At 66.6% G+C, this 23,334-nt stretch overlaps 2 protein-coding genes across 4 annotated transcripts in view; one reads left to right on the plus strand and one right to left on the minus strand.

Annotated features, from left to right (window-relative positions):
• The window catches only part of HADHA (hydroxyacyl-CoA dehydrogenase trifunctional multienzyme complex subunit alpha), a 46,516-nt gene extending 45,095 nt beyond the window's left edge, over positions 1–1,421 (plus strand). For all 3 annotated transcript variants that reach the window (XM_090031178.1, XM_090031177.1, XM_090031179.1), the window contains one exon: positions 924–1,421. In XM_090031178.1, the coding sequence (XP_089887304.1) occupies positions 924–1,069 (146 nt within the window). In that variant the 3' untranslated portion in view covers positions 1,070–1,421. The remainder of the gene's footprint in view (positions 1–923) is intronic.
• Positions 1,422–2,627: 1,206 nt separating this feature from the next.
• On the minus strand, positions 2,628–14,059 carry GAREM2 (GRB2 associated regulator of MAPK1 subtype 2). Its single transcript, XM_090031817.1, has 6 exons — positions 13,948–14,059; positions 12,025–12,165; positions 8,893–9,023; positions 7,483–8,610; positions 5,912–6,075; positions 2,628–4,797 (listed from the first exon to the last, which is right to left on the minus strand). Exons 1-6 carry the CDS (start codon positions 14,057–14,059, stop codon positions 3,846–3,848), a joined length of 2,628 nt encoding a protein of 875 aa, XP_089887943.1. The 3' UTR covers positions 2,628–3,845.
• Between the last annotated feature and the right edge of the window lie 9,275 nt (positions 14,060–23,334).

Below are 23,334 nucleotides of genomic sequence, written 5' to 3' on the forward strand. Positions count from 1 at the left end.
CCCGTGTGGTCTTCACAGTGCAGACAGCACAGCCAGGGCACTCGTATCTCAGTCACATTAGCAGCTGGGCCTGGTTCTCACCTCTGCTTTAGAGTCCAGCATGGAGACTTCTTAGTTCTGGGGGAATTGGGATCTCCATGGGGCCTCAGCCTGTGTGACTGGCCAAGGGACCGTTCTGTAGAGCACCACGTTGTGTGCAGCCAGCTGCCTAAAGCAGGAGTGGAGCTGCTGGGTCTCAGCTGCAGCCTGCCAGGGGGTCTGGGTCAGATGTGATGAATAATCCTGAGTGACTGCTCATCCCATGCAAGCACTTCATCTCTGGGTGCAATCATTTGTCATACCTCAGCCTCATGGAAGGGGTGAGTCCTGTGGGACTCTGAGCTTGGCCAAGGGAGAGCAGCCAGTGGCCCAGCCTTGCTTTTCTTCTGCTGATGGGATTTGACTATTGCCCCCTGCCTTCACCCCGTGAAGGTCTGGCCTTGGAGGCCTGCAGCTTTAGCTGGGGATGGGGGCGGGGATCCGGCACAGCTGTGCATTGCCAGTGTGTAGGGCGAAGTGGTCACCTCCTCTCCTTCAACAGAGATGCTGCCCAGCAGGGCAGGCGGATCCGGGGTGTGTTAGTGGCTCAATTGGGATCATTAGTAGCCCTGAGTGCAGCTGGGACTCTGTGGTGGAAGCTTCTACAGCTACTTTTGTGCCCAAATCTGCTGTCCCCACGCACGCAGGCTGGAGTGCTGCCAGCTGTCTCCTGGCACAGCCTGACCCTAGCAAACAGCAAGGCAACGGTAGGGGTGGGGATGGGTTTGTCCTCTCTGCTAGAGGCTCCTCTTGGTCTTCATGGTCAGAGCCACCCTCCCAGGCCCCTGCAGGCCTTTCCCTCCAGCCGGGCTTTCCTGAGCCACCCTCCCACGTCCCCTCGGCAGGTCCCTTCCGCTACGCAGACGCGCATGGCGCCGGGCGCTTGGTGGACAGCCTGAGGAAGTACGAGGCCGTCTATGGAAGCCAGTTCACCCCCTGCCAGCTGCTGCTGGACCACGCCAAGGACCCAGGCAAGAAGTTCCACAAGTGACGGTCCCCGTGAGCCGCTGCCCTGCCCGGGCTCTGCAGCTTGCTGTAGGTGGATCTCGCAAGCGGTGGGGGCAGAGCAGGAGGGGCCACAGGTGCCCTCGACGCCTGCAGTCGTCCAAGTGCCTTAGCAGCCACAGTACTATGGGCACGTGGCCCCTTCCGCCCCCAGGCTGGGCATCACCCCTTGTGGCTGCTCACAGAAGAGCCTCCCTTGTGTCCAGCCTCCGAGCCCCACATGTTGCAGCCGCCCATCCAACCAGCGGAGCCAGGACACCCATGCCCAGGGCAGCTGCGTGTCCCTGCCCATCACTGCACCCGCTCAACAATAAACCCCGTGCTCTTGGTTTCTCAGATTCCGCCTGTGTGATACACTGCTGGCCAGGCACGCAGCCTTGGGGTGGAAGGGGGCTGTGCTCAGCCAGGGAGGGTGGTGGGGGTGGCTGCACTCCCCTACCTCAAGGCCAGCCTGCTGTTCTGTGCATCCAGCCTGCTGGCGGCTGAACAGAGCCCCCTCCCTGCCTCGATCACCTCTGGTGTGGATCAATCCGTCCGCAGGAACCATGGCGCTGCTGTCTGCTTGGCCGCCAGATGGGCCCTGCTGTAATTGCCCATCCATCCTGCGCCGGCCAGACGGGGCCCCCACGGGGAGAGCTTAATTCAAACTAAAAGGCTTTAAATCTCTGCCCACCTGTCACTAATTGCCAGGCAGCTCCCCTTCCCCACCCCCCTCTTTCTGTTGTGGGGCTGCCTGGATCACAGCAGCCCCACTCTTCATGGTGGCAGGGCAGAACCAGGCAGCCCTGGGGCTGGGGCTGTCTGGCCTCCCTGAGCCCCCTTTGCAGGGCTGATCTCATGCTGACCAGCCCCACTTGTGCTGGCTGCTCTGGCCTTGAGCTGCGGGCTGGAGGAAGCTCCTTTGATCTCAGGTGCTGCCTGTCTCCAGCATCAGGGCCACAGAGGCAATTCCCACATCGCAGGCAGCTCTCCTGAGGCTGCAGTGCAACACCAACCCCTGGCAGCAGGCGCGAAGCTGCGGTGGAGGGCTCCAGCCACAACCCATGGAGGTAACAACTTCCACTGCAGCATTCGAGGCCTGTTCCCTGTGCACGTGCAGGCGTGGGGCAGTGCCTATGAGCCAGAGCTGCTGGCTCTGCCCCCAGCCTGCCTGCTGCTCCCCGGTCTCCAGCTGCCTCTGCCCTTCCTGACGCTTGTGCTGATGCCCTTCAGGCCTCTGCTGCCCCAGGCATGTGACAGATGCCATTCTCCTTGTCACCCTGATACCCTAGGACTTCTGCTTCCCTGCCTGGGTGCCTGCCCCGCCCTGCCCTGTACCTCCAGCCTCTCGCCCTGATGCTTCCTAGCAGGAGCCCTTGGATTTAAGCCCTTGGATCCCTGCTCCTAGGTGGCTACCGTGGGGTGGGGGTTGGGGCAGCAGTGGAGGCCAGCCCCAGTGAACTTGGGCAGGGGCTGCTTTGGGTCCATACTCCCTGCCGTGGGTGCGGGCTGTACCCTCCCACCCGCTCCTTGCATGCACAGTGTCCCCGGCTCTCTTTCTCGGTCATTTATTTCTCTAATCCACGTGGATTAAGTGAAAACAGCAGAAACACGCCCCAGGCTTGCCCAGCACCACCAGGCCCTGGCTGCTCTCATCCTCCCAGGTTAGACAAGGGGGAGGTAAGGGAGCAGGGCCTGCAGCATTATCATCAGCCCCAGCTGGGCCAGGATTAGTTGGGGGTCATTTTAGTCCTGACTACAGGAGGGAACTGGGTGGGCACAGGGGGCTGTGCCCTATGTCAGGTGGGTGGCCACACATGCCCCTCTCTGCTAGGAAGGGGGCTGAGAAGGAGACACCCTCTCCCGTATTGCAGGGAGGAGGTGGTGTCTGCCAGCTGTCTCCCAGGCAAGGGGCGCAGGCTCCCCTGAGGCTTCCCATGCACTTGCCTACCTCCGTGTGCCCTCGGGGGTGCCCAGGAAGGGGCCACGGCCAGCACAGCTGCAGGGCTAGTGCAGAGCACCAGGGACTCGCCAGCTGTATTCCCTCTTGTGAGGGAGCCCCAGAGCCTCTGCAGCACTGAGACACCTGCCCCCGGACCAGGGGTTGCAACCCACCATCTCCATCTTCACCCTCCTTGGGCCTAGTCCCTGCTGGGCTGGGCTCTGGCAGCCACACTCAGGGTGGGGGGACACGGGTGGGCAACACAGGGGCTGTGCAAGTCCAGGGGGCAGCTGTGGGGACAGGTCCTGGGACCCAGGAGCACTCCATGCTCCCCTCTCCACCAGCTTCATGCACCACGAGAGCAGCGTTTCTTGCCCCAGGGGCAGGGCTGCCTCCGGCACAATGCGCAGCACCCAGCCCAGGTCCCCAGCCCCCTGCCAGGCCCAGGTTCACAGGCAGCTTTGGGGGGGGCCCGGGAGAGGAGAGGGCGATGCTAACCGGGCCGGAGGAGGGAGCAGCGTGAAGGAAGGCAAACGGCATGGCAGCACCGCCCCAGCAGGGTGGGGGAGGAGTTCCCGCTTCCTCGACTAGGGCAACAAGGTGTTAAACCAGAATCCCCTTCCCCAAACTGGGGGCAGGCAGGGAGCAGCTGGCACCCTGCAGCTGCTGCAGGAGCATCCTGCCCCCCGCATGGTCTGAGGCCCGTGCGCGCAGCATCCCACGAGGCGTGGGGCCACTGCTGCAGGTGGAGGGGGTCTAATACCCCCGTGCCCCTTTGCCCACGGCGCAGCCCAGAGGCTCACAGGTCCGGTCCATCCCTAGGGGCCCCAGGGCACCCCGGCTAGATCTTGGGCCGCCAGCCCTTGATGAACTGCATGATCTTCTTGACCTGGAGCTTGGTGAGCTTGAAGTCGTCGGCCAGGATCTCCTCGGTGAGCTGCACGAAGATGCTGCCGTCGATGCGCTCCCGCGAGAAGAAGCTCACCACGTCCTCGGACAGCCCGATGAAGCGCAGGCAGCGCGACACCTCCTCCACCGACAGCGCCGACAGGTCGGCCGGCGGGCGCCACGCCGCGCCGCCCCGCCGCGGCAGTCCTGGCACGTGCGCCGCGCCCTCGCCCGCACCCGCGCCGCAGCGCGGCGCCGAGGCCGGCGGCACCTCGATGACGCCCTGCGCGAGGTAGACGCGGGTGACGCCGCCCTCGGCGCCCCGCACGATGGTGGGCGACAGCGGCGCCGTGCCGCGAATCACGATGCTCTCCGCCTCGAAGCCCTTGGGCGGCCGCGGCGGGGGCGCCGGCCCGGGCCCCCCGGCTCCGTAGCGTGGCTGTGGCTGTGGCTGTGGCTGTGGCTCCGGCTCCGGGGAGCTGCCGGGCCCGGCCTCGGAGGAGGCGAAGGTCTCCGGGGAGGCCGCCGCGGGCGGCTTCGGCCACTCCAGGCCGTCCGAGGCGGAGGGGCTGGGCGAATAGGCCGGGTTGGAGAAGGGGTTGAGGGCTCCGAAGGGGGCAAAGCGCTTCTGCCCGTGGGGCGGCTTGAGGCGGGGGCAGCTGTGGTAGGTCTTGAGCCCGGCCTCGCCCCCCGGCAGGGGTGTGGAGCGCCCGCTGGCCGCGCTGGGGCCCGCGTCCGCGTAGGCCCAGGGGTCCGACCACGAGGCGGGGGCCGGCGGCGGCAGGGCCCCCGGCAGCGGCCGGCCCGACGAGTCCCCGGCCTTGCAGTCGCCCCAGGTGCAGGGGTAGCAGTACAGGGAGTAGGAGTCCGGCGAGGGCGAGCAGCTCCCGCTCCGTGGGCCCGACCTGCCGGGGGGAAAGTGAGAGCTACCGGGGGGCCTGGCACGGCACAGCCAGGGCCCGGGGGCCGGCGTCGGCCCGGAGGGGGTGTCCTGGCAGGAGGGACCCTGCCAGGCCGCGCATCCGGCTGCAGAGACGCCGAGTCGCGGGCAGGGTCGATTCGCACCTTAGCGACAAACCGAAGCGGCTGCGCAGCACAGCGCAGACCGCAGTGTCGCGGCACCGGACCGCTGCCCGTGACCGTCCCGGCATCAGACGCCCTCCCCCGCCCGCAGGGCCCCGCGGCCGTCTACCTGGGACAGATGGACGAGCGCCGGGGGACGACCCCTCGGCCTCCCTGGACACCCCCTCGCTGACCTCAGGGCGGCTGGTCTTAGACGAGACCCTTCCACCACTGACTTGAGCCGGACCTGGCGGCATGGCCACAGACCGGGCGGTCAAGCGTGGTTTCAGCAGGGACTACGGCTTCTTATCCCATTACCGGGCTGAGCTTTGCCGGCCGCTTTGTGCCTACGGGCTTATCGCTCGCTTGTTTGCCTCTCCCAGCACTGCCTGCCCCTCTCTCCCCCTCGTCCTTACATTTACATTTCTTTCCTTATACCCTGCTTCATGCACGCGCATTCACAGCATCAGATGACGTGCACTTCAGCTATATCTATATATACACGTGTCTCTCTATAGGGAAGGCAGGCAGGCAGGCAAGGAGAGAGAGAGGAAAGGAAGAGAAAAGAAAGAGGGAAAGAAGGCGGGGAAGGAAAAAGAGAAAGAAGAAGACAAAAAAAGAGAGAGGGAGAATCAATGGACTTTGGTTCGTCTAACGAGGTGCAGAGCCACCCTACCTTGTGCTTGGCTTCAGACGACCCCAGGGACGGGCCTCCCTCCGCAGAGGGGCTGCAGCCCAGGGCACCGGGCTCCATCCCGCAGGCCGGGCCTGTGGGGGCGGGGGCCCCCGGGGCAGGGCCCACCTCTCCTGGAGCACTGCCCCGCTCCAGCCCCCTTGCTCAGCTGCCCGGGGCAGCGGAGGGTTGCCCAGGGGGCTAGGGATGTGGGTGCTGGGTGGCCGCCCCCCACGCGAGAGCTGGGCCCCTTCCGCCGCCCCCCAGGGCCCGCCGTCACTCACACGTCGTGCAGCCCGGAGGAGTAGTAGGAGAGGCTGGGGCTGGGCGACTGGGCGGGCGGGAGCTTGGGGAAGCGCAGGGGCACGGGCGGGCTGGGGGCGGCGAGCAGGCGGCCGCCCCGGGGCGGCACGGGCGGCGCGTTGAGCAGGCGGCACTCCTCCTTCACCTGCCAAAGGGACGGGGGGTCAGCACGGCAATCCCCCCAGCATGGGCCTGGGGGCAGTTGCAGGACAGGCCCTGTCCGGCTGCCCCTGCATGCGCCCTTGCTGCCGCGGGGTTTGGGCTCCCCAAGCCGGGTCTCCCCCGAAGGACCGCACGGGCCCACAGACCTGCCCCAGGGTGGGCTGGGCAGGGCCAAGCACCCACCGTCTAGGGTGGGATTTGGGAGCGGCTGCTGCTGGGGTCCCCAGTGCAAAGCCACAGGGTGGGGGCAAGGGGCAGAACCAGGCTGACCTGGATTTTAAGCCTCCCCCGAGGCGCTGGTGCCGGCTGCGGCCCAGGCCGGGCTGGGGCTGGGCTGGGCCAATGCTCCTGCTGGCCCCAACCTGCAGGGTCCTGGCTGGAGGGTCTCGCCCCTGCACGTGGACCCCTGAAGGGTCTGGCCCCTGTACTCGGGTCAGACCAATGCTGCACTGCAGGCAGGAAGGGATCTGCCCCCTGGTCGGCTTGGTCTGGACTGAGGGGGTTTTACAAGGTTTTCCCTTCCTCTGTAGCGGGGCCACGGCCTCTGCGCAGGATCTATTAGCGTTTCATAGCAGCAGGACGCTGGCTGCGTCCCCGTGGCGGGGTGGGGTGTGATGGCTGGTGTTGTCAGGGCTGATGGTCGTCTTGCGTGGAGTTTAGGTAATGGATCTGGGGTGGTTTGGGCAGGACTGATCCTGCCTCAGCGGGTGTGACCTCTGGAGCTCCCTGCAGCCCCACGGCTCTGGGACCCTGATGCATCCCCAGCTCCATCGGGCAGAGCGCTGCCGGCAGGTCACGGGCAGTGATTCTTCCCTCTGTTCAGCACTGGGGAGGCCACATCTGGAGTCCGGTGTCCAGCTGTGGGCCCCCCACTACAGAAGGGGTGTGGGCACATTGGAGAGAGTCCAGTGGAGGGCAACGGAAATGGTTGTGGGGCTGGGGGACAGGCCTGGTGAGGGGAGGCCAAGGGACCTGGGCTGACTGAGTCTGCAGAAGAGAAGACCGAGGGGGATTGAAGAGCAGCCGTCACCTCCCTGCCGGGGGGCTGCACAGAGGACGGGGCCGGGCCGGTCTCAGTGGGGGCAGACGACAGGACAAGGAGCAATGGGCTCCAGCTGCAGCAAGGGAAGCTGAGGTTGGATATTAGGAAAAAACCTCTCGCTAGGAGGGTGGTGCAGCCCTGGAGCCGGCTCTGCAGAGAGGCGGTGCAGTCTCCATCATTAGAGGGGTTGAACCCCGGCTAGCCGAAGCCTGGGCTGGGGTGGTGCAGTTGGAGCTGGCCCTGTTTGCACTAGACGTGACCTCCCGAGGTCCCTCCCCACCCTCCTCTTCTGTCCTTTCCTGATTCCACGACCCAGGCAGGGGGTCCCAGCCCCCGGGAGTCTCTTACCGCTTCTGACTTGGGCGGCACGGGGGGCGGCGCGTCCGCGGGCGCGCGGGGGCGGCGAGGCGAGGCCAGCGGGGACCCGGCCCCGAAGGAGATGAGGTCCCGCGGGCCCAGCCCGGCACAGCCCAGCCCCGGCAGGTTGGCGCCGGGCTCCGCATAGCCCTCGGGCGCCTGGTTGGCCCAGAGCTCCTCGTAGGGGATCTCCAGCGGCTCCGGCGTCCGGAAGTCGGGCTCGGCCCAGTCGGGCGTCACGTACTCCCGCTCCGCGTCCGGCGCGTCGGCCAAGCCGGGGGGCTCGCGGCGGGACAGGAGAAGCGAGCGGGGCGGCCCCGGGGGCTCGGGGCTGTCGGGGCTGTGCAGCAAGGCGCCGCCGTAGAGGCAGAGCGAGAGGCGCTGCAGGGGCGGCCCGAGGTCCGGCTGGCCGTAGCCCTGCAGGCAGAGGCGGAGGCGCCGCGGGCTGGCGCACTCCTCGGAGAAGTCGGGCAGAGCCTCGCGCACGGCCTTGGAGTACTCGTCGGGGTCGAAGCGCTCCCGGCACAGCGCGGCGCTGTCCCGCAGCAGCTTGTCCAGCTGGGGGTCGCCCCCGCCGGCCTCGGGCAGCAGGAACCGGGGCATGTCGGCCAGCAGCAAGAAGTGGAAGGGGGCCACGGCCTCGCGGCGCAGGATGCAGCACAGCACCACGGTCTTGGAGATGATGCTGACCAGCTTGTAGCAGTGGCCCTCGCGCATGGCGTGCAGGTCGTAGGGGTTGCGGGGCGGGCGGCTGGGCACGGCCACGTTGACGGGCAGCCGCACCTTCTCGATGATGCTGCGGATGGTGTGCTCGCCCTCCTGCATCTGCAGCTCCAGCGGGCTGCGCGTGCTGAACCGCCCCTTGCACTGGAAGGGCAGGCTGAGGCTCTCGTTGGTGCGGTGGTTCACGCAGATCAGGCACGGCATCTTGCCCTTGGCCGCCCGGGCCGCGGCCGGCGCCGCCCGGCCCAGCTTGCGCAGCAGGCTGTTGAAGCGCCACTTCTCCTTGCCCGCCTTGGCGCACAGGATCTCGGCCTGGCCCATCAGCGTCAGCTCGTCCCCCGCATGCAGCGTGAAGTTGTACACCTCGCTGTCCTCGCTGAACTCCCCCGACACCACCTGCGGGGCGGCACGCGGGGCAGGGGGTTAGACGGGGCCGGGGGGGGGGGCCCCTTGGAGGCAGGAGGGCGGCAAAAGGTTAACAGGGCCTCTGTGACGGCGGGGGGGGGGGGGGTACCAGGGCAGCAAGGGGTTAAATGGGAGCTGAGGCTGGGCGCCCCGAGGGCACTAAGGGGTTACCAAGGGCCACTGAGGCAGCTTGGCCTAGTGGTGGGAGTAACCAGGGCAGCCAGGGGCTCAGGGGGGTCCCCGGGCCCCACGCAGCCGCCCGCCCGCGCCCACCTTCACGCTGAAGGTGATGGCCTCCATGGCGAAGACGCGGTCCGGGAAGGTGCTGGCCACCTCCTCCACGCTGTTGAAATACTGCACGGGCTCCCGCACGTCGCGGTCCTGGTCCAGCAGCTTGAACTTCCCTGCGGGGGCAAACCCCGCGTGAGCGGGCCGGGCCCGGCCGTGAGCCCCTGCCCGGGGCCGCAGGACGGGGGCCGCGGGGCGGCACGGCGCCGGTCCCTGCGGGGGCAAACCCCGCGAGGGGTGGGCCGTGAGCCCCTGCCCGGGGCCGGAGGACGGGGGCCGCGGGGCGGCACGGCGCCGGTCCCTGCGGGGGCAAACCCCGCGTGAGCGGGCAGGGCCAGGCCGTGAGCCCCTGCCCGGGGCCGCAGGACGGGGGCCGCCGGAGCTGGAGGGCCGCGGGGCGGCACGGCGCCGGTCCCTGCGGGGGCAAACCCCGCGAGGGGTGGGCCGTGAGCCCCTGCCCGGGGCCGGAGGACGGGGGCCGCGGGGCGGCGGGGCGGCCGCTCTCTGCAGCTGCACGCCTTCCGCCGCGGCTGGCTCTGTGGTGCCGCTCGCCAGCGGGGAGCTCTTGCAAGCAGCTGCACAGCGCCCACTCGGCCCCTCTCCAGAGAAACCCGGGGAGCTGCGGGCCCGAGGGGCCTTGCCCCTACGTGGTCTGTGCGCGGCAAATGAAACCAGGGCCCTAGGGCGAGCCCCAGCCCCTGGCACCCCCTGCCCCCCCGTCAGGGACCAAGACTTTCCGGTGAGGACCAGCCCCAGCTCCCTCCCCGCCAGGAGCCCCCGGCCCCTTCCCCGGGGCCCGGCTGCCTCCCCTCCCCCCGGCTGTCCCCGAGATGCGGCCGTGTCAGCCGGGCGGGGGGGCCGCGGGGTCACCTAGCAACCGCCGCTGCGTGCCGTCTCCCGGCGCCCAGTCCGGGTTTGCACGAGGACAAAGGATGCCGGCGGCGGCCGCGCAAGCCCGCCGGGCCGGGCGGGGCCGGGCCGGGCCGGGCGGGAGGCAGCACGGGGGGCTCTCTATGCCTGGCTCCCCTCTGCCTGCAGCGGAAGGGAGGCGGGTGGGGAGACCCCGGCCCCCCGCTGCCAGGGGACCCTGCGGCCAGGAAGAGGTTAACGGCCCAGAGCCCCCGCGCGAGCCCCGCACCGCTGCCGGCCGCCTGTAGCCCTGGCCTCTCGCCCTGCGCCGCGCCCGGCCGCGGGGAGCCGCGCCGGGCAGACCTGGCCCGGGGGCTCTGGGCCGCCCCCAGCCTCGGGCGGCTGCACCGGCGCCCCGCGCCCACGCGCCGGGGCCGCCTGTAGCGGGCGGAGCGACCGAGCCCCGCGGCGGGGGCGTGCGGCGCAGACCGGGGAGGGGGCGCCGGGAAACCAGCTAACCGGCGGCCGGGAGGTGGGCGGCACCGGGTCCTGCCTGTGCCATTCAAGGGCTGCGGGGAGGCTCCCGTGTCCCCCAGCCCTGCGCGCACACGAATGGACATACGTGCATCTGCGCGGGTGCACACACGCAGACACGTGCCTGCACACAGACATGCACATGCAGCTGTGCACAACTGCACACACACGCAGATGTACACGCACCCCTGGTATAAATGCATGCACGTGTGCGTGCGCACACGGACATGCAGACTCGCATACACACCTACACAGATGTATGCGTGTGCATGCCCACACATGCATGCAGCCCCACGCACGCGCACGCGCACGCGCACACTCGGCGGTGGGACCAGAGTCGCTCAGGCCAAGCGAGCAGCCCCCAGGCAGGGGGGCTCGCCGGACCCACGCGCCGTGCCAGGAGGCCCCGCGGCCCCAGCCCTGGTGCGGCCCCGGCTACCCCGCGCGCCCCCGCCCCTTCCCGCAGCCCGTTGTCACAGAAACCGCGCGGGCCCCCCCCCCCGGCCGCGGCCTCGCCGAGCGGGGGAAGGAGCCGGCCCCCGGGGCAGGAGGCTGGGCCCACCCCTGCAAAGCACAGCTGGGGGGGCTCCCCTGCCTACAGCCCCCCGGCTGTGACCAGCACCCCTGCGAGAGGGCGGGGCCGCCGCGAGCTCGGAGCCGGGGGACGCCCCCACCCCGGCGGGGTCCGGCCCCCCCAGCCACGCCTCAGCCCCCGGCAGCAGCCGCCGCCCGCCCGCCGGGGGTCGCGAGGGGACCGGGGCAAGCACGAGCCCGCGCCCCGGACCCCCCAGGCCGCCCCGCCAACGCCGGCGGCCGGAGACTCGGCTGAGCCCCCGCAGCCCCGTCTCCAGCCGCAGCCTCCCGGAGCCCTGCACCTCCCGTGTGCCCAGCGCCGGCACCCTCCCGCGATCCGCTAACGCGCCCTCAATCCCGCCGGCCAGGCCGGGAATGAGAGCAGATCCTGGGCGAAGCCCGCTCGGAAACCGCCCCGCTGGCGCCGGGGGCCGCGGAGGCAGGAAGATGGCTGGCGGTCCCGCCGAGGCGGCAGGACAGGGAGCAACGGGCCCAGGCTGCAGCCAGGGAAGCTGAGGCTGGAGATCAGGGAAAGCTGTCTCCCGAGGAGGGCTCCCCGGGAGGCGCTGCGGCCTCCGCCCTCGGGTGTCGACGCCCCGGCTGGGGCGCCGCGGGAGCAGGAGCATGCACAGAGCTGCGGGGCCCGGGAGCTGGGAGCCGAAGGCGCGGCACGGCAGGGCTGGGGGCGCGGGTCCCGGGCCGGGGTCGGGCTCCCCCCGAGCTGAGCATCCCCGCAGGCTGTTGCCAGGCGGAGCCGGGTCATGAATGAGGCCGAGCAAAGCAGGTTAACACGCCGCGGCTGCCGCCCCTCCCCCAGGCCGGGGTCGACCCCCCCGCCGCCCCTCTCCCATTATTAATTCATCAGCGTGAATCATTACTGGGATGGGAAGCACTTAGCCCGGGCATTAAGGGCCGCAGTGCTCTCAGAGCGGTAATACAGAGCCCCCGCCCGGCCCTGCCCCCACGGCCCCGCCCGGCCGGCCAGCTCGCAGCACGGCGGACGGTGCCAGCAGGTCGGGGAGGGGGGGGCACATCTGGAGCACGGTGTCTGCAGAGGGGGTGCGGGCGCGGCCGGGCGGGCGCGCAGAGGCGGCGCAAGCTGGGCTGACTGGCCGCGGGCTGCCCCGCTCGCCGTGCCACGGCCCCCGCGCGGGCCCGTACCTGGGTACTGGAGCGGGATGTCGATCTTGGGCCCCACGACGTAGTGCCCCTCCTCCAGGCTGTGCGCCGTCACCGTGGTCCACTGGCGGCAGGAGTGGACGAGCAGGACGTCCTGGTCGCTCACGCCCTCCACGTACTCTCCTGCAGCGGGAAAGCGGGCCGTGAGCGCCCCAGAGCCCCCGCGGGCTGGCCGAGGGGGCCCCTGCCGCGGGGGCCCGGCCACGCTGGGGTGCCGCTGAACGGCCCGCGTGCGGCTCTGCACCCCTCGGAGCTGTGCGTGTGAGCACGTGTATGTGTGTCCGCATGGCCCCTGCGTGGGCGTGCATCCCTTGAGGTCATGTGCACACGGGGGCATGCACAGGTGCGTGCCTGTGAGCGCATGGGTGTCGCCTGGGGCCATGCATGTGTGCCCATGCGGGTCTCCTGAAGTGTGTGGGGGGGGGCGGTGTGCGTGCACGCGTGTACGCACAGGCCAGCGGGAGCTGCCTCGCCCTCCCCCTCCCCCTCCCCCTCCCCCCGCGGCGATGCCCCGGTGCGGGGGGCCGGGGGCCGGGAGACGGGTCCCGCGGCCGAGCCCGGGGCGTCGCCCTGGAGACGAGTCTTTGTCCGCAGTCAGTGGGGGACGCGCGGCCCGGCGGGCACGGCCCCTCGCCCTCCCGCGGCCGCGGCTTTGGGCGCACAGCGGCGTGCACACACCTCGGCACAGACACACAGTCACATGCACACCTACGTGCGCGCACGTACGCATGCACGCGCTCACGCCTGAACACATGCACACCTGCATGAACGCGCACACACGAGCATGTCTGTGCATACACATGCACACCTGCATGAACGCGCACACACGTATGCACCTACACGCACAGAGCAGCAGGTGCTGACGCTGGGGAGCCCATTGCACCCCCCAGACCCCCCCCCCCCAAGGCCTTGTGAGCAGGTCCGGATTGCTCGCCTGCCCCCCCCCCAGCCCCGCAGGGTTGCTCCTGCCCCTAGCCCGTGACACCCTGAGGCCTTGGGGGGCACCCTGCCACGCCGCAGCGCCATGGGGCCCGGGGCTCTCCATCCATGCAGGACGGGGGCTGGGCTGTTAGGCCCAGACATGCAACCCCCCCCCCGCATCTGGCCTGAACTTCCCCGGCGGGCCTGCCAGCTGCCCCCGCCCAGCCCCCCTGAGGGGCAGCACCCCCAGCCGCGACCGCGGAGCGGGCCGAGCCCGGGGCCCCCGGGCACCCCTGCCACGGCTGCTCCGCCAGCCCCGGCAACAGTTTCCAGGGCGACCCGCCGTGCGCCAGGACCCGGCCCCCAGCCCCCCCCCCCGGCAGCGGAGACGGCCCTTTGTGTCCCGCGCGGCGCGGGGCGCCCCGGGCCCTCCCCCCCCGGGCTGCGGGCGCGAGCGGGGCCCCCGGCACGGCGAGACCGGGCTTGACCCCCCGGTGCCGCGGGGGTCCTGGAGGCGCCGCCAAGCCCTACGCACGCCCCCCCCCGCGCCTCCCGAGCCGCCGGGCCAGGGGCAGGGGCTCCGCCGGCCCCAGAGGGGAGGCCCCCGGGCTCCCGCGCCCCGCAGGGCCGAGCCGCACGGCGTGCCCGCCACAGGCACACCTGCCTGCACGCAGCCCCCCGCACACACGTGTGCACGCACCCCCCGCATGCAGCCACCTCCAAGCGCGCGTGCGCACACATGGGCACACGTATGCACACAGCCCCCGAAAGCCGCTGCACACGCATGCGAGCATCACCCCCGGGCGCACGCCAGCGCACCACCCCGTGCACGTGAAAGCACGCCCACGCCCACGCGTGCCTCGGCGCGCACGCCCCCGCGCCTGCCCGGGCGGGGCACGCACACGTGCAAACCCGGCGCGCGCGGAGACAGGTGCGCCGCAAGCGCGCCTCGCCGGCGAGAGACCCCACGCGCGCGCGGCTCACCGGGCCCGAGGCGGGCGAGCGCGGGCAGGCGGCCCCGGCCCACGATCCCGTCGAGGGGCAGCGGCCCCGGCCCCCAGCGCACCTGCGCCAGCGCCGCCCACAGCTTCTCCATGGCCGCCCCCGCCGGATCGGGCCCCGGCGCCCGCCCCGCCCCCGCGCGCCCCGCCCCGCCCCTCCCCTCCCGCCCGGGGTGCGCGGCGCCGCAGCGCCCCCTGCCGCCCGCCGGCGGGCCCCGGCCCCGGCCCCGGCCCCGGGCGGGGGGGCTCCTGCCCCAGCGCCGAGCCGGGCCGCGCCCCGCCCCCTCACCCCCCCCCCCGCGGGCGCGCAGCACCCCGCCGGCCCCTCGCCACTGCCGCCCCCGCCTGCGCCCGCCCCGGGCACGCGTCCGGCGCGCGGAGGAGACGCGCCCGGGCTCGGCCGCCTGCTGCTGCGGGGCAATTCAAGTAAAAAAGAAAAAAAAAGTTTCCCTTCACATCCACCGGCTCTGCCGAAAGCAGCCGCTGGCGCTGGGAAACCGCACTTTCCGCTGGAGCAAAAGCCCGGCCCCGCGGGCAGCGGGCCTCTGGCAGCGGCGCCGGTGCTGCGGGCGGTCTCTGCCGGCACGGCCGAGCGCCGCCGCTGCGCCGGGGCCGGAGCCGGGCCGGGCCGGGCCGGGCGTCCGGCCGCACCCCGCGCACACGAGGCCCCGAGCGCAGGCAGCAGCCGGCGCGCCCCTGCGGCACCCGGCCCTCTCCACGGCCCGCCGGGCCGCTCCGCAGCGGCAGCAGCTTGCCGCGAGGCTGCTGGCCGCTTCCAGCCGGGCGACTGCAAGGGCAACTTGCTGGCAGCGCCGCGCCCCATCTCCCCCGCTGCACCTGCAGCGCCGTGCACGGAGCCGGTCTGCAGAGGCAGAGGCAGCGTCTCCGCCGGGGGGCATCGGGGCAGCACCGGTCCAGCCGGGACCCATGGGCCATCGGAGGGGCTGGCTTGCTTTTGCTTTCGCCCACCCCAACAAACCCACAACCTGCCAGGGGCTCAGTGGGTTCATACGCAGCTGCCCTACGCGGACGGATTGGGGGTGTAGATAATGTGGGACATTTTTCTCCAGTTAGAAACTGGAAGTCTCATTAAGATGTTGGGGGTCTGACACTCTATTATTCTGTTTAAGAACAAAGCAAAAACCAATATAACTTTATGGTCACTCAGTTGCTAGATTATATATTACATTTCAACAACACAAGAAGCTAGGCCAAAAATAGCCTAAAGCTCTTGGGTCACTAGCCCCGCACTCGCTAAAGTTAAATGCACCTCTCTTCTTCCAGTTCATAAAACAAAATCCAGTCTTCTTGAGCGTCTTGACAGGACCTCCCGCACGGCACCTGAGTTAATATCATTCATGCTCCTGAGTTAAGGCTTTGACGTTGAACTGAAACCAGCCTGCGGGGCAGCGAAACAGAGGAAAGATGTTACCAGGCTTGGGCAGCGGGCAGCAACCCCGCAGGAGAAAGGATAGCTCGAACAGATTTCATAGATTTCATAGACATCAGGGCTGGAAGGGACCTCGGGAGATCGAGTCCAGCCCCCTGCCCAAAGGGCAGCAAGTCAGCTGGGGTCATAGGATCCCAGCAACATAAGCATCCAATTTACTCTTGAAGGTGTTCAATGGAGGTGCTTGAACCACCTCCGCTGGCAGACTGCTCCAGACCTTGGGGGCTCGGACAGAAAACAAATTCTTCCTTACGTCCAGCCTGAAGCGGTCTTGCAGGAGTTTGTGACCGTTCGACCTCGTCATCCCTTGGGGCGCTCTGGTGAGCAGACGTTCCCCCAGATCCTGGTGGTCACCCCTGATAAACTTATAGGTGGCCACCAGATCACCCCTGAGCGTACACTTTTCCAGGCTAAAGAGTCCCGTGGCTCTCAGCCTGTCGTCGTAAGATCTGTTTTCCTGACCTCTGATCATGCGCATGGCTCTCCTCTGGACTCTCTCCAGCTTCTCCACATCCTTTTTGAATTGTGGAGCCCAAAACTGGACGCAGGACTCCAGCTGCGGCCTCACCAAGGCCGAGTACAAGGGGAGAATGACGTCCCGGGATTTGCTCGAGAAGCATCTATGGATGCAAGCCAGGGTTTTGGTCGCTTTACTAGCCGCAGCATCGCATTGCAGGCTCATGTTCATCTTGTGGTCAATGATGACCCCCAAGTCTCTTTCTTCTGTAGTGCTAACCAACGTAGCACTCCTGAGCCTATAAGGATGCTGCAGGTTTTTCCTCCCAAGGTGGAGAACCTTGCATTTTTTGGTGTTAAACACCATGAGGTTCTCGTCTGCCCATTTGCTGAGCGTGTCCAGGTCAGCCTGGATCACCCGCCTATCTTCTGGCGTGGATGCTTTGCCCCAAAGTTTGGTGTCATCGGCGAACTTGGCCAGTCCACTCCTGACTCCAATGTCCACATCGTTAATGAAGATGTTGAACAGGATGGGTCCCAGGACAGAGCCTTGAGGGACCCCACTGGTCACAGGGCACCACGATGAGTGACTGCCATCAATCACAACCCTCTGGGTCCGACCACGAAGCCAATTTCCCAGCCAGCGGATCGTGGTGGAGCCAAGGCCACAACTGGGCAGTTTGGCCAAGAGGTGATCATGGGATACCAGATCAAAAGCTTTTCTGAAGCCAAGATATATGACATCAATCTCTTCTCCCTTGTCCAGGTGATAGGTCACCTGGTCATAGAAGGAAATGAGATTGGTCAAACAAGACCTACCCGCAACAAACCCGTGCTGGCTGTCCCTTAGGATGTTAGCCTGGGCCAGTCCATCAAGGATGGCCTCCTTAATAAACTTTTCTAAGATCTTCCCCGGGATAGAAGTCAGGCTAATGGGCCTATAATTAGCCAGATCCAATTCCCTCCCTTTCTTGAAGATCGGCACCACATTGGCCTTCTTCCAGTCTTCGGGCACTACACCAGAGCGCCAGGAGCTCTCGAAGACCCGTGCCAGGGGCTGGGCTATGACGCTCGCCAGCTCCTTGAGTGCCCTGGGGTGCAGATTGTCAGGGGCGGCTGACTTGAAGGTATCCAGCTTCTCAAGGTGTTCCTTCACGAGGTCAGCATTGATGGAGGGTAGGGGATCCCCCTCACCCAGATTTCCCTGTCCCATAGCAGGCATGGGCATCCCGTGTGACTGGTGAAAGACTGACGCAAAGTACCTATTTAATAGGTTGGCTTTTTCCTGGGCGTCAGTTGTCAGTTGCCCCATCTGGTTTAGCAGGGGTCCAACATTGCCCTTGCTTTTCCTCCGGCTCCCCACATATCTGAAAAAGGACTTTTTGTTGTCCTTGATGCCTGAAGCTAGTTGGAGTTCAGTTGCAGCCTTGGCTTTCCTGGTTTGCTCCCTGCAGGACCGGACGAGCGCAGAGTAATCCTCCTTGGAGGTGAATCCCGTCCTCCATCCTTTGTAGGCCTTTCTTTTTAGCCTCAGGAGGTCCGCTAGGTCCCTGGAGAGCCAGGGGGGCTGCTGTGCCTTCTTGCTGCCTTTCCTCCGTGTTGGAATAGATTTAGCTTGTGCACTGAGGATCGCTTCCTTGAGGAGCAACCACTCTTCTTGAACTCCCATCTCCCTGGGGTCACGGTTCCTGAGGGCCTGACCGACAAGCCTCTTGAGCTTGTCAAAGTCGGCTTTTCTGAAGTCAAGGACTTCTGTGTTGCTGACTGACTTGCCAGCTTTCCGGCGGATGGTGAAGGTGATCAGCTCGTGGTCGCTGTCACCCAACTTCCCATCGATCACTAGGTCGCCGATTAGGTCGTCCCCTGTAGCCAGTACCAGGTTGAGCAGCGCTTTGCCTCTCGTTGGCCCACAGACTTCTTGAGTCAGGTAGAGGTCATCCACGCACGAGAGAAAGCTTTGCGCCCGCTCAGATTTAGCTGAGTGATCTTCCCACGAGATGTCCGGGTAATTGAAGTCCCCCATGACCACCAAGGTCCTGGAGCAAGCGGCCTCAGTTAGTTCCCGGGCGAACTCCTGGTCAAGCTCGGGACTTTGAGTGGGAGGTCTGTAGTAGACTCCCACCGTTGTGTCCCCTGTGCCGAATTCCCCACGAATTTTTACCCAGAGGGTCTCTAGCTGTCCATGCCGGTTGCCAACATCAGCTTGCAGGGACATGTAGCTTTCCTTCACATAGAGAGCTACACCCCCGCCCCTTTTGTCAACACGATCCCTCCTGTACAGGGTACAGCCCTCTGTACCCGTGGTCCAGTCATGGGTGGAGCCCCACCAGGTCTCCGTTATCCCAATGACGTCATAATTCTTTGCACTGAGCAGGAGGACGAGCTCGTCCTGCTTGTTGCTCAGGCTCCTGGCATTAGTGTACAGGCAGGCAAGTGTGCCCTTGGGGGCTCTTGCCTTGCCCACAGATTGTGCCAGGGCTGGGGCAGGGGTGGGCTCCCTTAAGTGCCTTGGTCCGCTGGCTCTGCAAGGGCCGTTCAGCGGGCCAGCAGGGGCAGTCGTCCCCCCATCCCCCAGCGGGCTTAGTTTAAAGCCCGGTGGAGCAGGTCAGCCAGCCTGGCTGAGAAGAGCCTCCTCCCCAGGGGAGAGAGGTGGAGGCCGTCTCTTCCCAGCAGCTCGCTGCCTCTCTCGCCAAAGAGCGGGCTGTGGTCATGGAGGCCAAAGCCTTCCCGATGACACCAGCGCCGCAGTCTTTGGTTCACCGCGTGGATCCTCCTCTCCCTCCTCAGCCCATAGCCCGAGACTGGGAGGATCGACGAGAACACCACCTGAGCTCCCCGACCCCTAAGCCCCGCTCCCACCCCCCTGTAGCGCCTCATGACCTGGCTGGGGGTGCTCCGAGCCGTGTCGTTGGTGCCCACATGAATAAGGAGCATGGGGTAGTGGTCTGTGGGCCGGAGGAGCTGCGGGATCCTCTCCGCAATGTCTCCGATGCGGGCCCCTGGGAAGCAGCAGACTTCCCGGGCTAAGGGGTCGGGGCGGCAGATTGTCCCCTCAGTGCCCGCAGGACGGGGTCTCCCACAACAAACACCTTACGCTTTGTCTTGGGGAGAGCGGGGCCAGTAGCTGCGGTCGAGCCTGGGTTGCCTGCAGGAGCTGGGAACTGCGCGGGCTCTGCCGGGGCTGCAAGAGGGGCGAACCTGTTGCTAAGCTCCGGCGGGGCAGGGGCCTTGGTGCGGCGGGCCTTGGGGCCCTTGACCACCTCGGTCCATGCCCCTGACTGGACAGAGCAGGAGGTCCTGGAGTCCTCCTTTGTCCTGGGGGGAAACGGTGCTCTCCCCTGCGGCTCCCGGGGGAGAAGGGCCTGGCAGTAGGAGTCAGTCTCCTGCTCGCAGTCCCTGATGGCGCGCAGTCTCTGGCCTGTGGCTTGGAGCTCCTCCAGCTGGCGCGCCAGAGACCCCAGGAGGGAGCAGACCCCGCACGGGGAGGGGGCCATGCTCCCGGGCCCCAGAGCCTGAAAAAGGGACAGGCAGCCCCCGCAGCCAAGAGGCAGGGGCCCACGTCTGCGTGGAGCCCGGGACCGTGGGCTCCGTCTGGGCGGGCGTCTCTGAGGTGCCCGGGGGAGGGCCGCAGAGCCCGAGGGGACCCTCGGGGTGCGGCGCGTGCCCATCCGTGTCATGCCTCTGGTAGGCTGGCTACGGCTGGGGCTGGCTAAGGCTGGGGGGGTCGCAGGCAGGGTCTCGTGCCCTCCCGCGCCCTCTCCTGCGCGAACTCCGTGCTAACTCGAGCGCCTGTTTGCGCAGCCTGTTCGCGCGGCTCCAGTCGCGGGGCTCCCTGGGGGGCGGGGCCAAGTGGGGGCCTGGGCTGGGGCTTGACCCGCCCGGCACCACGCAGCCGCCTCCTCCCAGGAAGTGAGGAGTTAACCCCTTCCCACCACGACCCCGCTCACCTCCGGCTGTGCTGGGGGTCGGCAGGGGGCTCGGCGGCTGCTGAGGGGGTGTCTGGGGGGTTTCGGGGGAGTGGGGGCGCAGCGGGCTTCACCGGCGCGTCTCTCACCTCTCCAGAGCCTGCCTGAGTGTGAATAGGGGAACAGTCGAGGCTGTTAACACCTCTGGAGTGAAGAGAGATCAGCAGGAACCAGGTGGCTGATAAGCCATGAAGTCAATGGGCCTGAATAGAAACTCTGCTGAGGTTTGGGTGGATTGAAAAGGTGCCACTGCCCCATGGCACCCTCCCAACAAGAGCATGCTGGAGACAGGAGGCGCCGGGGCCAGCCAGGGATGGGCGTGCTGCCCGCCGGGACCGGGGGGTCCTCGGGGCCCTGAGAAGGGACGTGGAGGCTGCTGGGGACACGTCACTCTGCAAGGTCTGGACAACCCCTCGGCCCAGTCCCAGGCCACAGCCATCCGCCTGCGAGCCGCTGAGCTGGGGATCTCGGGGAGTGACGGCTGGAGAGCGCGCTGCCGAGCCGGGCCGGGCCCTGGTCCCTGGGCCCGCGCAGCCCCGGGGCTCCTCGTCCCCTCCCACGCTCCTGCGACGCTGCGTGGAAGCAGGCAAGCTGGGGCCCTGGCGGCGTGGCGCGCGCGGGGCTCAAGTCTGAAAGCGCTGCACTGCCGAGACCCCTGCACTTGCCCAGCCTCCGCGCTCTCCCTCCACCCCCGGGGGCTACCCAACGGCACCTCGCGCTGCCGTCAGTCCTGGGGGCAGCAGGGAAGGCCACGGGGGAAAGGGCCTGGGAGCAGGCTGCTGGGACGGGTCGTGTTGGCCCAGGGCAAGTGGGCTCGGAGAGAGGGCAACAGCACCCGCGCTATCCCACATCCCCGCCGCGGTGCCTCGACTGCATCGCTGCCCAGGGCCCCAGGCTCGTCCCGCCTGCGGTCTTGCAGAGGCTGGGCCCCCGCGAGCTGCGCGGCACCAGGCTCCAATCTCTCCTTAGCAAAACCCAGTCATCAGGACATCAGACCTGCCGTGTGCAGGCTCAGAGCCCAGGTCTGTCTTGCCCAGTCTCCTGCGGCACGCGGCGGCAGAGAGCAGAGGCTGGAGGGAGAGTCAACAGGGTCTGAGTAGGGTTTCTGGCCCTGCTCCTCTCACGTGCAGCCTCCAACTTTTAGGATCCAGGCAGTTCTGACACAGAGGCTGTGCCCCTCAATAGCAGCCAATGTCCCCTGGGGTCTCATCTAGCACCAACAAGGACTGAAAGACCCTGAAGAGCTAATGCTGCTGCAAAGCAAAACTGTGCCTTTCTGACCCAGGAAGGGGCAAATTCTCCAGCCCTGCCCCCCGTGCCAGAGCCGTGCCAGCCCAGCTACATGGGGCATATGAAGACGGCACCCCGCACAGGCAACCCCACTAAGGGCAGAAGTTAGTTTTCAAGAGCATGAAAATGTTGCGCCAGCAAAGCCGGGCCCACAGGAGGGCACTTGACCACCACCGCACTGCTGCCATCAAGCAACGGTGTAAATTGAGCTCAATTGTGCCCACACTTGGAGCTCTGCTGCACCAATTGCTCCCCTGGCCAAGGGCAGCAAGGTTTCTGCTGTCATCCTGCAGCTGGCAGGTGTGGCTCTGGCAGCTGGGGGTCCCTTCCCAGGTGCACTGGGATGGCACAACAGCTGGGCAGGTGTGTGGGTGCAACGGCAGGTGCTGCGTATAGCCACTGGCCTCTAGCACCAGTCAAGGCCATGGGGCCAGGAAGCTGGTGTTGCTCTGGCAGTAGTTGTGCTACCGCGGCAGGGACTTCTTGCACAGCTCCAGCTCCATGCAGAATCTTTTTCAGGTGCCGGAGCTCCCCCAAGCTGCGGCAACCATCCTCCATGGGCAGACAGCTGGACTAGCGGCCTGGGCAGCAGTGTCAACAGCTGTGGGACGTAATCTTTTCCTGGCCTGACCTGACAAATCAATAGCTAAGCATGCAGGAGGAGCCTGGAGCCTGGAGCCGTCGTGGGAAAGATGCAGAGGGAAGATCAGAAGAGAAACCAAAAGGACGAGAACAGCCGTGGTGCCCAGGGGAACTGGACATGGAAGAGCTCAGTGGCAGGGGCTAAAGCCCTAAATCCTTCTGGCTTATTTCCAGGTTTAAAGCCTCCCTGGAGACGAACAGAACCCAGGACCCGTTAGCGCAGAAGCGGCTGGCCGGCCCACTTCAGTTGCCGCTTTTGCAGAAAAGTGCTGCCATCTTCTCCACAAGCAAGCAGACTTTCGATGGGCATGACAGGCTCTGTACCTGTTGTGCCCCTTAAAGACCTGCTCCTTGGTGTTGCTGCGTGTGCATTCACAAAACTGAGCGCAGCCGACTGTTCATTTAGCAGCTTACTCCACCCGCCTCCTGCAGCAAAAGGCCAGGGCAGAGGAGACCGAATCGTGTCCTGCACACCTCAACTCTTTTCTTAACGTCACGTCCAAGCTGCTGTAAGCACTCGCTGCATGAGGGCATGCCTACACACGATCCCACTAACAGCAGGGGAGATGGCAGCAATCTGAGCTGCCCATCACTGGACTGCGTGCAAGCCTGGAAGTGGAGGCAATCGGATCCCTCGTGCTATAGCAGTGTACCCTGAGGTTACAGGGAAGGATTCAGCAGTGCTAGTTGTAGGGGTTTGGGCTGTGCTAGGCTGTAGTTATACTAACCACCCTCATAGTTAAGCTATGACATTGCCAAGTAACGTGGGAATAACAGGCTTTGCTGGCCGCTGGATGGCCTGGTAAGACCCAGGGAGTGAAATGCTACTTCAAAGAAAAAAAACAGGAGCTGAGAAGTTGAGGAGTAAAAAGGTAGTTCTCAGTAGTAAAGCAGAGATAACAAGAGTGAGGTATGTGCAACATGGTGCGTGCAAGCTGAAGACACTCGGGTTTTTCTAGGGCACTCGCTGCTGAGCCTGAACTCAGCAGGGAGTGAGCTCTAGGTGCTGAACTGGGAAGGGGGGAGCTGCATGTGGCAAGGGATGAGCTGCAGGTGCCTGGACTTGGCCAAGGGACCAGCAAGGATGGACATCTCACTAGAGAGGAGTTGGCACAGAGTGGAGGCACTCAGGTTGTAAAAACAGTTATGAGATTTGCCCTTTTGTAGAGACTTGGGGGGTGCCTGCGCATACAATGCATTGCTTACCGCTGCCTGCTCGTTGCTATACAGCCCTGCTAGCTACTGTCCCAAGAGATGCAGCCTGGACACTGGGCAGACAGCGGATGGGGAACCCTCCCAAACCCCTGAGCATCTGTACAGACTGTGCGGGAGGGACAGGACAGGGAGGAAAGGTGGGGATGTGGCGCTCTGTGTCAAAGAGCAATACATGTCCTCAACGAGTAGCACAGAGTCAGAGGAGGGCACATGGAAGCGCTCTGGGTCCGAATACAAGGGGGTGGGGGGGAAAGAAACTTAACAGTGGGGGTCTACTACAGACCTCCCAACCAAGGGGAGGAGCTCAACCAGGAATGCTTAAGTGAGCTCCCGGAGGTCGTTAGGTCCAAGG

Source organism: Crocodylus siamensis, chromosome 1 (genome assembly GCF_052110815.1).
Source record: "Crocodylus siamensis isolate JL-2025a chromosome 1, ASM5211081v1, whole genome shotgun sequence".
Taxonomy (NCBI): domain Eukaryota; kingdom Metazoa; phylum Chordata; order Crocodylia; family Crocodylidae; genus Crocodylus; species Crocodylus siamensis.

Excerpts from the sequence above, each read along its gene's own strand:
- GAREM2 (XM_090031817.1), bottom strand. The coding sequence starts at position 14,059 with ATGGAGAAGCTGTGGGCGGCGCTGGCGCAGGTGCGCTGGGGGCCGGGG. Across the intron at positions 9,024-12,024 it reads CATCCCGCTCCAGTACCCAG|GGAAGTTCAAGCTGCTGGAC; the intron begins GTACGGGCCCGC and ends TTGCCCCCGCAG. Across the intron at positions 8,611-8,892 it reads CCATCACCTTCAGCGTGAAG|GTGGTGTCGGGGGAGTTCAG; the intron begins GTGGGCGCGGGC and ends GCCGCCCCGCAG.